The sequence below is a fragment of the Nomascus leucogenys genome, chromosome 7b, assembly GCF_006542625.1.
Source record: "Nomascus leucogenys isolate Asia chromosome 7b, Asia_NLE_v1, whole genome shotgun sequence".
Lineage (NCBI taxonomy): Eukaryota > Metazoa > Chordata > Mammalia > Primates > Hylobatidae > Nomascus > Nomascus leucogenys.
Genome location: NC_044387.1, coordinates 52,398,046 through 52,411,484, shown reverse-complemented (window position 1 = coordinate 52,411,484; position 13,439 = coordinate 52,398,046). Strand labels below are relative to the sequence as shown.

The 13,439-nt window shown below is 55.4% G+C and overlaps 1 protein-coding gene across 1 annotated transcript in view; it reads left to right on the top strand.

Annotated features, from left to right (window-relative positions):
- Positions 1-13,439, top strand: part of LRP5L (LDL receptor related protein 5 like) — a 52,549-nt gene that overhangs the window by 31,079 nt on the left and 8,031 nt on the right. Inside the window, exons 2-3 of the mRNA XM_030815995.1 lie at positions 7,516-7,912; positions 10,602-10,773. Coding sequence (XP_030671855.1) covers positions 7,647-7,912; positions 10,602-10,773 — 438 coding nt within the window. The 5' untranslated portion in view covers positions 7,516-7,646. The remainder of the gene's footprint in view (positions 1-7,515; positions 7,913-10,601; positions 10,774-13,439) is intronic.

The window sequence follows — 13,439 nt, the reverse complement described above, 5'->3', positions numbered from 1 at the left end:
AGCCTGAGGCAGGAGAATCGTTTGAACCAAGGAGGCAGAGGTTACAGTGAGCCGAGATCACGCCACTGCACTCCAGCCTGGGCGACAGAGCAAGACTCTGTCTAAAAAAAAAAAAAAAAAAAAAAAAAAAAATTGACTTTTAGGTGATTTATTCAAACTATGTGTGTAATGATGTTGTGTCTGATTTTTTGTCATTTATCGTTTGTGCAAATTCCTACATCATTACCTCTTCTCCAGAGCGTGCCACTTCATGCCTGTGTCATCACAGATCACCTTGAATGCTCTTGTTTAGGTAAAATAAGTAAATTTTATTCAAAAGTATTTTGGGACGTTGGGTTGTCTCCAGGTTCTTTGCCTTGAGTTTTGCTGTTCTGATGAAGCCATGGTGGTGTCTGGATGCATGAATCTCCATGCATTTCCAGCTGCTGCTTCCGCCTGTGTGCTTAGAGAGGACACGCTGGGGTCAGCAGCTCCCAGGCTGCTGACCAGGAAGCCTGCGGTGTTTTCCAGCCCTTCAGGAAGCAGGAGATGCCCCCACGTAGGTGTCAAACCAGCATTTCCACCTCACTGGCAGCTCAACTCTGGGAGGCTCACTTCTATTTGCAGATGACTGAGAAGTTACTCATTTACTGACTGCTCTTTCTCCTGTTAATTTGTATTTAGAGTCTTTGCTTATTTATTGCTAGGGTTTTGGTGTTTCTCCTATTGTACGCCTTTTAATTTTTTAAATGATATTAATAGACTTCATTTTTTCAGAGCAGTTTTAAGTTTACAGAAAAATCAAGGAACAAGTACAGAGTTCCCTCCACCCGCTCTCCTCCTCCCCATCTCCCCTCCTTCCCGCTATTGTAATTTACTTTCTGATATTATAAAAGTCACGCATGGCTGGGTGCGTGGCTCATGCCTGTAATCCCAGCACTTTGGGAGGCAGAGGCAGGCGGATCACCTGAGGTCAGGAATTGACGACCAGCTTTGCCAACACGGTGAAACCCTGTCTCTACTAAAAATACAAAAAAATTAGCCAGGCCGTGGTGGCAGGCACCTGTAATCCCAGCTACTCAGGAGGCTGAGGCAGGAGAATGGTGTGAACCCAGGAGGCGGAGCTTGCAGTGACCTGAGATCACGCTGCTGCACTCCAGCCTGGGCAATAAAAGTGAAGCTCCATTTCAAAAGTCACACATGCTTCTTGTATAAGGGTCATTTGGCTGAGGGGCCAGATGGCTCACTGCCTGTTTGGGACAGCCTAAGAGCTCGGAATGCTTTTTACATATTTACATGGTTGAGAAGAAAATCCGGAGAATAATGTTTTGGGACATGGGGAAACGACACGAAATTCGCATTTTAGTGTCCATAAATGAAGTTTTGTTTGCTCCTAGCTGTGTTGTCTGAGGCAGCCTGCCTTCCCACAGCAGTGGCAGAGCTGAAGAGGTGGGAAGGAGACTGTCTAGGCCGCAGCACCGAACATATTTGCTCTCTGGCCCTTCCTGGAGTGCTCGCTGACCTCTGTCCGACAGCTGGAAGGAAGGATAGGACCTGTCCTACGATAACCACTATTGACATTTGAGCGCATTTCCTTCCCGGCTTTTGTGTGAGGGTGGCAGTCTGTTTGCTTTTGTGGTTGGGATCTGCCGCAGGCACGGCGGGCTGTTTGCATGAGGCTTCCTGGAGGACAGGGCTGGGCTCGGAGCTGCACCAGCATCCTGCACGCAGTGGGGCCTCAGCAGAGAGCCGTGGCAGGTGGGGCAACGTCAATGCTGGTGGACGCTGGGCCTCCACGTTCAGATCAGTCCTAGTGATAGGTTCGGGCCATCCTCTCTCTGGCCTCCGTGCAGTGGCCCAGGCCATCCCCCTGCCTGGCACACTTGCCTCTGGCCTTCCACTGAAGCGCTCCCCTTACTCGCTGCTCCCAATCCTCTCTCTGGCCTCCGTGCAGTGGCCCAGGCCATCCCCCTGCCTGGCACACTTGCCTCTGGCCTTCCACTGAAGCGCTCCCCTTACTCGCTGCTCCCCGCTGGGTATGGGTCCAATCGTGTCCCTGAAGGAGATATGCTGACGTCTGGAACCTGTGTCTGTGACCTAATTTGGAAACGGGGTCTTGGCAGATGTAATCAAGTGAGGACGAGGTCACCCTGGAGTAGGGGGCCTATATCCACGGTGCTGGTGTCCTCATAAGAGCAGGAGAGCAGACACTGACACTCAGGGGTGAAGGCTGTGTGGAGTCAGAGCAGGGCTTAGTGTGATGGCGGCCGCAAGCCAAGGAACTCCAAGTATTTCCTGCAACACCAGAAGCTGGAAGAGTCCAGGAAGGATCCTCCCCTGCATCCTTCAGAGAGAGTCTGTCCCTGAAGATGTCTTGACTTTTGACTTCTGGGATGCAGGTCTTGGGGGCGGGGTACATTTCTGATGTTAGAAGCCACCTGGTTGGCGGCAATGTGTCACTGCAGCCCCCCACAGGTTCTGGTTGTCCATGTGGTCGGGGGCAGAGGTGGGCAGGGATGGACACGTCCATGACACCGGCCCATCCCTTAAGACTGCTTTCTGTTTTGAGGACAAGGCTGCTTACCAGGAGGTTGTACCCTGCCTGGCCCTTGCCCCAAGCATAATCCGATTCATCCACTAGAGGGCGCCCACGTGATGGCGACAGCAGCACAGGCCCAGGGCTGGGGAAACCGATGCAGGCAGGCTGGGAACAGTGAGGCGGAGGCAGCACTCAGAAGGTGCCCCAAGTGCCTGGCTACAATGGAAATCTCTGAGAACCAAATTCAGATCTGCCCTGTGCTTGGCCTCGTGGAAGGGATGTCGCCCTTCTCTCCTGCATGCGTGCAGGGAGGAAGGGAGAGGTCAGAAGCCCGCTTGGAAGAGGCTCGAGTGAGGGGAAGGTTTCACTTTCAGGCAACATTGTGGGGCTGGCTATTCATTTAAACAACCCCAAAGAAAACCATTTGGCCAAACTGTTAGTTTCCAAACAATTTACTTCCTTGGTGTTTAAAAAACTCCTACCAAGGCTCTGTAGCTGGTCCCAGGGAAGGAGTCGGCCTCTCTTCTTTATAGCCCAACACAGTTCCCCGCGCCTGCCTCTCCCAACTACAGGCCTGCTTACCCATGGCCATGGCTGCTGCCCGGACCTCACTACACACAGAACCTCCTGGAGGCCAGCTGTGGGCACCAGCCTGGGCAGGCATCTGGCAGAGCCCAGGCTGGTGGCACTCTCTCTGCAGCTGCTCCCTGCCAGCCTGGCTGGACAGAGTCCCCACCACACTGGGGTCACCTCTATACTGGTCACAGCTCACTCAGACCTTCAGGCAAATGGGTTGGGTCCTGGGTCTCTCCCAGCTGTCACAATCTCTGCAAAAACGCAAAAACCTCAGGGGCCTTGCAGCCTGAGGCGTGTCAGAGACTCCTTGGAGTCAGTAAACACCTACAGATTCATCCCAGCAGCGAAAGGACTGCTTTACCACAGAGGTTTGATTTATTCCTAAGTAATTGCATGGGATGCCGAGAATGGGTTCCTGATGGTGGGACTGGAGGCCCTTTGCCGACCTGGTTAACAGAGGGCTAGGGCTGCGTGTGCTCAGTCCCTGAAGGTTCTAGGCCCATTTGGGACGCCCCGCCAGAACCTGCCACGTGGTGACAGCTACCTAAATCCCAGAGGCTCTTGAGCTGGAGAACAGACCTCTCAATCTCAGCGGGTCCCCCGCACATACCCCATAACCCTAGCCCGCCTTCACAGTACAGTTTGTGGCTGTGTATTCACGGATAGTGTCGTTCACCTAAGGTCTCTGCTCTGTGACCCCAAGGGCGTCCTGAGGGCAGATCCCAAGTCTGTTTCATCCACCTCTCTTTCCCTAGCAGCTGGTCCAGGGCCTGGCCTGAAGTAGCTTCCTACAGAGATACTGGTGGGATGACGGAGGCAGCCAGGCATCAAGTGAAAAACGCGCTTCCTGGATGTGCTGGCTCCTGGGATTGAAGTGTTTGAGGAAGTGAAGTGAGCTTTCCTCTTGCAGCTGTGTGTCCTTGGGCCGGGAGCCTACCCTCTCTGAGCATTGGGGTCCTTGTCAGTAGGATGGGGCATCCTCATAGCTCGAGGGGTAGTGTGTGAAAATTGTGTTACTTTAATGAATTTTTTTTTTTTTTTGAGACGGAGTCTCACTCCAGTGCGCGGGCTGGAGTGTAGTGGCACGATCTCAGCTTACTGCAACCTCTGCCTCCTGGGTTCAAGTGATTCTCCTGAGTAGCTGGGATTACAGGAGTGCGCCACCACGCCCGGCATAGTTTTGTATTTTTAGTAGGGTTTTGCCATGTTGGCCAGGCTGGTCTTAAACTCTTGACCTCAGGTGATCCGCCTGCCTAGGCCTCCCAAAGTGCTGGGATTACAAGCGTGAGCCACTGCGCCTAGCCTAGTTTAGTGATTTCTTAGGAGGACAGAGGGAACTAGCTGGCAAGGCAGGCTTGGAATGTGTTTTGGGATCGAATGCCGGTTTCTGTCTGGCACTGGCGTTCTTTGTGGGGCCATGATGGACACACTGCTGAGGTCAAGCGTGATTCGTCTCACGCTGTGCCTGGCAGTCTCGTTGGAAAGTTCTGTAGACAACGTGTGGACAGGGCTCTTCCCAGACAAGCCCTGGAGGACTTCCAGGACTGTGATCTCCCCACCGTGGCTGATTAAGCAGGGACCCTTCGTGAGGTGGAGTCTGTGGTCCCCTCTAAGTCATAGCTAGACAGGGACTCAGGCACCATCAGGCCTGGCTGTTATTCACTGTGGATGAGGAGACAGGCCCAGAGAGGGGCAGGAACCTGCCCGAGGTCACCCAGCACGGGCAGGCCCCAGAGGTTTCGGTCTCGGATTCTCCCTGCTCGTCCCTGGATGTAGCGCTGCTGCGGACATGGGGCTGTGCTAGGGGCTGTGGAGAGCAGAGGGCTTCCGCCAGGACCCCAGTGAGCCAGTAGGGGTGGCGCCCTGGCCATGGGGCAGACTGGGGGTACGAGATGGCCATTCACCGGGGTGCGGGGAGGAACAGCTTCCCTGAGGAGGAGGAGGCGGTGCCGTGTGATCTGGGCCTCGAAGGACAGGTCCAATGTCAACAGAACATTTTGGGAGTGGAGTCTAGAGGGAGAACATTTGTTGAAATTCAGAGATCCCCCTCCCCCTACCAATACACACCAAATCAGACACCTCCTACCAGATCTGAATTTGGCTCTCAGAGATTTCCATTGTAGCCAGGCACTTGGGGCACCTTCTGAGTGCTGCCTCCGCCTCACTGTCCCCAGCCTGCCTGCCTCGGTTTCCCCAGCCCTGGGCCTGTGCCGCTGTCGCCATCACGTGGGCGCCCTCTAGTGGATGAATCGGATTATGCGCTACGGGGCTTGGAGCAGGATTCAGAAGGGGCTCCTGTCCTTCCTTGAAATGCTGGACGCCGGGATCCTGGAACAGCTTTTCAGGTCTCTGCATTCCTCCTGGCAACAGCCAGAGCCTGGGCTCAGGGGGCTGCTGTTATTTGAAGGCTGCAGCTGGTAGGGCACTCAGGAGACCTCGCAGTTGGCTGCAGGGCCAGGTCTAGGGGCCAGGGCATGAGGGACGTTCTGGGCTGGCTCAGCCCCGGGCCCTCGTGCGGATTGTGACCGTGGAGGCATGGCCACATGATGCTGAGAGGGGTCTCTGACCCTGACCTTCTTGGCTCTGTGCATCCTTGAGACCAGAAAGGTCTGGAACAAATGAGTGAACAATGCCCTCACTCGGGGAGGGAGCCACATCCTGACCCCAGCAGCCTCAGAAGGATCCGTGTGAGGGTTATGGGGCACCCTGGGGGCCCCGAGTCTGCATGGGTCTCCACGTGCAACTTCTGCAGGAAGCTCTGATAAATCCCACCTGGGGGTCCTAGGACACAATCAGAAATGCTGATGCCGCTGTGTGTGGATCCCTGGGGCCCTGGGGGTCAGGAGCATGTGGAAGGTGGGCCACAGGGGTTCAGAAGAGAATCCTGTAACCGCCCCTGCCCCCAAACTGAGAAGCCCACTGGAGGGCCATGGGTGAAAGCTTGGGGGGTCTCCATGTGTCCTGTGGAGTGGGTGGTGAGGGGTCTCTGGGTTTGCATGCTGCTGGGCCTGAGCGGCAGGACCCCGTCCACAGCTGATCCCTGGGCCCTGCTGCTCAGATGCTCTCTCAGTGTGGCTGTGGCCACCGAGACAGCCTGAGTCGAGCCTCTCTTGTGCCGGCTGTACGCTGTCAGGCCACGCTGGTGAGTTCGGCAGGGCACAGATACCCGGAACAGAAAACTTTCCTTGGGGATTTAACATATGCGAATCTTGAGGTCTGGCAAATCTTTCCCTCAGCTAGAGAGGGGGCTTTTGAGACCAGAATCACCTCAGCATCCTCCTGTCCCCAGCTGTGTCCAGCCTGTCTGCAGGGACATCCTGAGAGGACCAGGCTCTCCCCTCGTCCACCTGCGTTAAGTGCCACCCTGAAGCCTGTCCACCCATGCTGTGGAGAGGCTTGGCCTCAAGCTGCTTAGCCAGCAGCAGGCTTGGGCCTGGGGTGCAGCAGAGACCCAGGTGGCTGTGGGGTGGTTGCTTCATGGGGTGGTTCTGAAACCCAGTTGGAAGTGCGTGGACGGTACCTTACCTGTTCTCTGTGGGACCCTATTTAGAAACCAGGTCTGAGTTACTGGGGGTCATCACTACATTCTGATGGCCTAGCTGTGTGGAGGCCACGGTGGAGCCCCATCCAAGGAGCCAGGGCCCTGGGTCTAGCCTTGACCAGAACGCATGCCCTGGAGGTGTTTCTCATCTTGCGCCTGTGTTGCCTGGTGTGTCAAGTGGCCACAAAACTCTGTGTTAGCTCTAGGTGCCCCTGGGCTTCGGAACCAGGGTTTCCCTTCATCTCGGTGACCCGGGACCATCTGGGCAGTGAGTAAAGAGGGTGATTCACTTGACGGGTACATCTGGTCCTGCCTAGGAGCGCCCCCAGGCACGGTCCTGGGGCCTGAAGCTGCCCTCGGGTGGTGGAGGGGACGGAGAGAGCTTCAGGGACGAGGTGGCGTTGAGCTGGGTGGGAAGGGTGAGCCCCTGCAAGGTGGGGTGGGTGTGCTGGGGACACTGAGCAGCATGGCCAGCAGGTGGGTCTTCAGCTCGGTACCCAGTGGGACTTGTGGTTGGGGCTGGTGTGTGGCCAGGAGGGGGCTGGCAGAAGACAAGGTGGACTGTGAGGCAGCTCCCATCCAGCGGTTGAAGCCCGATGGCCTGACTGTGGCTCTCAGCTGGGTGCATAACCTCTCTGTGCCTCAGTTCTGTCATCTATAAAATGAGAAAACAAACAGTGCCAGCCTCCCAGAGCTGTCATGAGGATGAACGAGTGACCACGTAGCATGGGCTGGGTGCATGTCACCTAACATTACCAGCCTTTGCAAGGAGAGCCTTGGGGACCTGGCTGAGTTCTTCCTTTGCCTGGCCCACCCCAGGCCTAGTCTTGTGCCTGCTGCAGGCCCCTGACCCCTGACCCCACTGTACCTGTCTCCACAGGAGCCGAGGAGGTCCTGCTGCTGGCCCGGTAGACGGACCTATGGAGGATCTCGCTGGACATGCCGGACTTCACCGATATCATGCTGTAGGTGGACGACATCCAGCATGCCATCGCCATCGACTATGACCCAATGGAGGGCCACGTCTACTGGATGGATGACGAGGTGTGGGCCATCCGCCGGGCATGCCTGGACAGGTCCGGGGCACAGACGCTGATCAACACCAAGATCAACGACCCCGATGGCATTGCAGTCAACTGGGTGGCCCGAAGCCTCTACTGGACCCACACGGGCACGGACCACATCGAGGTGACGCACCTCAGTGGCACCTCCCACAAGATCCTGGTGTCAGAGGACCTGGACGAGCCCCGTGCCATTGCACTGCACCCTGAGATGGGGTAAGACAGGTGGGGGCTGGGGCCTGGAGCCAGGGCCAGGCCAAGCAGAGGCGAGACCAGGATGAGTCATTCTGGAACACTGTCTTGCATTAGAACCTGGAGGAGGGCTTGTTAAAACACCAGCAGCTGGGCCCCATCCCCAGAGTGCTGATTCAGGAGTTCCAGGGCGGGACTGAGGACTTGGGTTTCTAACAAGTACCCAGGTGGTCTGGTGCTGCTGCTGGGTCCATGCATAGACAGCCCTGGAGACCTGGAGTGAGCCCTTTTTTCCCCTGGCTTCAGCTTCCTTATCTGTAGAATGGAATGGTCCACCTGGGTGATTTCCAGGATGACAGTAGTAAGGGCAGCCTCTGTGACACTGACCACAGTACAGGCCAGGCCTCTTTTTTTTTTTTTTTTGAGATGGTGTCTCACTCTGTCGCCCAGGCTGGAGGTGCAATGGCATGATCTTGGCTCACTGCAACCTCTGCCTTCCGGGCTCAAGCAATTCTCCTGCCTCAGCCTCCTAAGTAGCTGGGATTACAGGTGCCTGCCACTGTGCCTGGCTAATTTTTGTATTTTTGCTAGAGATGGGGTTTCTCCATTTTGGCCAGGCTGGTCTCAAACTCCTGACCTCAGGTGATCCACCTGCCTTGGCCTCCCAAAGTGCTGGGATTAAAGGCATGACCCACCAGGCCTGGCCAGGCCAGGCCTCTTTTAACACTTTGCACACCATGGATCTTTTCATCCAGGAGGGTAGGTAGTTATACAGTTGAGGACAGTGAAGCCCAGAGATGCTCAGGGACTTGGCCAGGGTCACACAGCAGGAGGTGGCAGGTGTGGGGCTGGGGCTGGGGCTGGGCCTGGCAGCATGGCTCCAGCTCTCCAGCGTAGAAGTCTGTGAAAGCAGAGAGCTTGTCGGTCAGTAGGGGAGCATTTCTGAGACCCGCCCCCCCCGACAGCGGCTCAGATTGCAGTAGCTAGGGGCCTTCCTGGGGGCTCATAACCCAGAACACTAAATGGGCAGACCCTGAGGGAGGAGGCGCAGTGGAGCTGCGGGTGCCGATGGGAAGTCCCGGAGAAACTGGGAGGTCAGTCGCAGTGCTGCCCTCTGTGGAGCACTTAGTAGGCGCCAGGTGTGTTTCCAGGTTCATGGCCCTGGGACCTGAAGCTCAGAAGGTGAAGTGACTTGCCCAGGGCACCCGGCGGGCAGAGGATTTGCAGGCTATGAAGCCTGTACTCATGGCCCGGCCCTGGGGGTTGCGAGTGTGCTGGCTGGGGAGCTTTTCCTGCAAGTGAACTGGTGTCTGGGAGTCAGCATGTCAGGCAGCAGGCAGCGGGAGCACAGTAGGCAGATGGTGGGGCCCGAGCAGCCCTCTGTGGACCCTGGGGCATGGCAGCATGTGGAAGAGAGCTGCTCCATGTCGGTGGCTGACGGGCTGGGTTGTGCCCCGAGGAGGGCAGATGAGGGTAGGAAGTGGGGTCCCCCAGGGCTTTAGCAAAAGGAGGCACAGGAACTGGTTGCCAGCTGCAGTGAAGGGAACATGGCCCTGAGGTCAGGAGCTTGGTCAAGTCACTGCCTCCATGGGCCTCAGTGTCCTCATCTGTGAAAGAGGAAGGGACGGGGAAGCTGACTCCAAGGTCCCTCCTAGCCCTGGTTTCATGAGTCTGAGGATCCCAGGGAAATGGGGCTTAGCAGTCTGACGTGTGAGGTCATGGGGTCCAGGGAGGGGCACCGAGCTGGAAGCGGGAGGCAGAGGGGCTGGCCGGCTGGGTCAGACACAGCTGAAGCAGAGGCTGTGACCTAAGGCCCCAGAACCTCCACCCCTGAGCTGCTACCCCAGGATCTGGGTTCCCTGGTTGGGGGGCCACAGGGAACAAGTCACCTGTCCTTTGCACAGGGGAGCCCTTCAGCTATATGCAGAAGATTCCGCTCTGCCCCTTCCTCCCTCTGGGTGCTGAGCTCCTCCAGCCCACCAGTCAGACATGAGGCTGCCCTAGACCCTGGGCAGGGTTATTGCTGTCCACTGACCTTTGGTATGGGAGATGAGCTCCTGGCCCCCTGAGAGTCCCAAGGGCTGGTGCGGTGAAGCCTGTGCAGGGTGGAAGTGGGCACCACTGTCCCAGGGGAGCCCCTAGGGGCTCTGGTCACTGGGCTTGCCGCTGGCATGCTCAGTCCTCCAGCACTTACTGACACCAGCATCTACCGACACCCAACATTTACAAACACTGACATTGACCAACACTGACATTTACCGACACCAACATTGACCAACACTGACAATTACCAACACCAACATTGACCAGCACTGACAATTACCAACACCAACATTGACCAACACTGACAATTACCAACACCAACATTGACCAACACTGACAATTACCGACACCAACATTTACCAACACCAACATTGACCAACACCGACATTTACTGACACCGACACTGACCAACACTGACATCTGACACTGGAATCTACTGACACTGACGTTTAGCAATGCCGACATTTACCAACACTGACATTTACCAACACCGACATTTACCCACACCAACATTTACTGACACCAGCATTTACCAATGCCGATATTTACTGACCCCAACATTTAGCCATGAGATGGGGGCCGGCTCGGGGACAGGCATTGCTCTTGGCAGTGGGGATGCCACAGAGACCAGACAGACACGTGGGGTCATTGACTTCTGCTTCTTCTTCAGCCTCATGTACTGGATAGACTGGGGAGAGAACCCTGAAATCGAGTGTGCCAACCTGGACGGACAGGAGCTGCGCGTGCTGGTCAACGCCTCCCTCGAGTGGCCCAACGGCCTGGCCCTGGATCTGCAGGAAGGGAAGCTCGACTGGGGAGATACCAAGACAGACAAGATCGAGGTGAGGCTCCCATGGAGGTGTTTGATCCAGGAGGCCTGGCCCTGCCTGGCTGTCCCTGGGCTCCTAAGAGGCCAGGCCCGGCCACCCCCTGCAGCCTGACATACGTATCGCCAAGGCACCAATGGGTGCCTGTGCTCTGCTATTTGGCCAAGTGGAATGCTTGAAAAAATAGTTACAATACTTTCTGACAAAAATGCCTTGAGAGGGTAGTGCTATACAACGTCCTGTGGTTACGTAAGATGTTATCATTGGGTCAGGCGCCTGTAGTCACAGCTACTTGGAGACTGAGGTGGGAGGATCACTGGAGCCAAGAGTTTAAGGCCAGCCCGGGTAAAGGGGACATGGGAAACCTCTGCACTGCTTTTGCCACTTACTGTGAGCCTTAAACTATTTCACGAACAATATAAAATTAAGACAAAAAATTAATAACATATCCACTGCCCCCACTTAAGACATAAAACGTGGGTGTCATTGAAGCCAGAGGCAGCCACTGGCCTGAGTTTGTTGATTCATTCCCAAGCAGTTGAAGACAGTTTTGTTTTTCTGTGGATGTCTCTTCTCCCTATGCTGGGTGCAGCCCTGCCCTGCCGCTGTGGTCGGATTTCAGTGGCCTTGTCCTGTGGGTGTGCTTTGGCAGCTTGCTTTTTGCTCACCTATGGAGCCTCTATTGAGCTTTTGTTGTAGTTGTCCAGGCTGGAGTGCAGTGGCATGATCTCAGCTCACTGCAATCTGTGCCTCCTAGGTTCTAGCGATTCTCCTGCCTCAGCCTCCCGTGTAGCTGGGATTACAGGCGTCTGCCACCACACTCGGCCAATTTTTACATTTTTAGTAGAGACGGGGTTTCACCATGTTGGCCAGGCTGTTCTGGAACTCCTGACCTCAAGTGATCCACCCGCCTCAGCCTCCCAAAGTGCTGGGATTACAGGCGTGAGCCACCGTGCCCAGCCTCTATTGAGCATTTTTTTGAGGTGCTCTTGGTGCCAGTGATATGTTAGTTACATGTGTCCCCATCGCACATTGTCACCCATCGAGGTGACATTGGTGCCTCTCCTCGGGGTAGACGCCTCCCTTTGTTTCCAGCAACTTCTGAAGGATTTTCCTGAGCCGCATCAGTCCTTGTTGACCTCACCATCGGGGTCACCTTTGCTCTCCTCAGGTCTCCCAAGGGAGGCCCGAACCAGGCAGCTTGCAGGGGAGGGTGGGATGGAGAACACGAGTGTGTGTCTGTGTTGCAGGATTTCAGACCCTGCTTCTGAGCGGGAGGAGCCTCAGCACCTTCAGGGTGGGGAACCCAGGGATGGAAAAGCCTGAGTGGATGCCCCTCCCACAAAAGCTCTAGAAGCTGCAGATGTAGCCATTTCCTGTTGGAGCTCCTTGTAAATGTTTTGTTTTTGGCAAGGCCCACGTTTCTGGGCTGCTGAGGATGATTTGCCTTCACGCATCCCCCCTACCCGTGGGAGCAGGTCAGGGACTCGCGTGTCTGTGGCACGCCAGGCCTGTGACAGGCGTTGTTCCCTGTACTGTCGCAGCAGTGGTTTTCTTGAGACAGGGTCTCGCTCGGTTGCCCAGGCTGGAGTGCAGTGGCGCGATCATGGCTCACTGTAGCCTCCATCTTCCTGGGCTCAGGTGATCCTTCTGCCTCAGCTTCTGAGTGGCTGGGACTACACACACACACCACCACACCCAGCTAGTTTTTGTATATTTTTTTGTAGAGATGGGGTTTCGCCATGGTGCCCAAGCTGATCTCAAACAACTGAGGCATAAGTGATCCACCTGCCTCGGCCTCCCAAAGTGCTGGGATGACAGGCATGAGCCACCATACCAAGCCCAATGATTTTTTTTATTGTGATAAACATAGCACAAAATTGATGATTTTAACCATTTTAAAGTGAACAATTCAGGCCAGGGACGGTGGCTCATGTCTGTAATCCCAGTACTTTGGGAGGCAGAGGCAGGCAGATCACCTGAGGTCAGGAGTTCCAAGACCAGCCTGGGACCAACATGGTGAAACCCCCCTCTCTACTAAAAATGCAAAAATTAGCCGGACGTGGAGGCGGGCGCCTGTAATCCCAGCTACTCGGGAGGTTGAGGCAGAAGAATCACTTGAACCTGGGTGGTGGAGGTTGCAGTGGGCCGAGATCTCGCCACTGCACCCCAGTCTGGACAACAGAGCAAGACTCTGTCTCAAAAAATAAATAAATAAAAAAATTTTTTAAAAAGTGAACAGTTGAGGGGCGTTTAGTATGAGGACAATGTGGTGCAGCTATCTCTGCTACTGTCTACTTCTAGAACACTTTCCTCTCCCCTGAAGGAAACCCCATGCCCGTCGGCACTCATGCCCATTCTCCCCTCTCTCCCAGCCTCTGTCAACCACTAATCTACTTTCTTTCTCGGGGGGGTTCACTTCTTCTGGACATTTTGTGTGACTGGAATCCTGCAATAGTGGCCCGTGTGTGGCTTCTTTCCGTAGCGTCGCGTTTCCAAGATTCATCCCCACATTGTTGCACATTACCAGAACTTCATTCCTGACGGGGTGCAGTAGGTTAGGCCTGTAATCCTAACACTCTGGGAGGCCAGGGCAGGAGGAGGATCACTTGAGGCCGGGAGTTTGAGACCAGCCCGGCCAGCATAGCGAGACCTCATCTACAAAAAAATTTTAAAAGTTA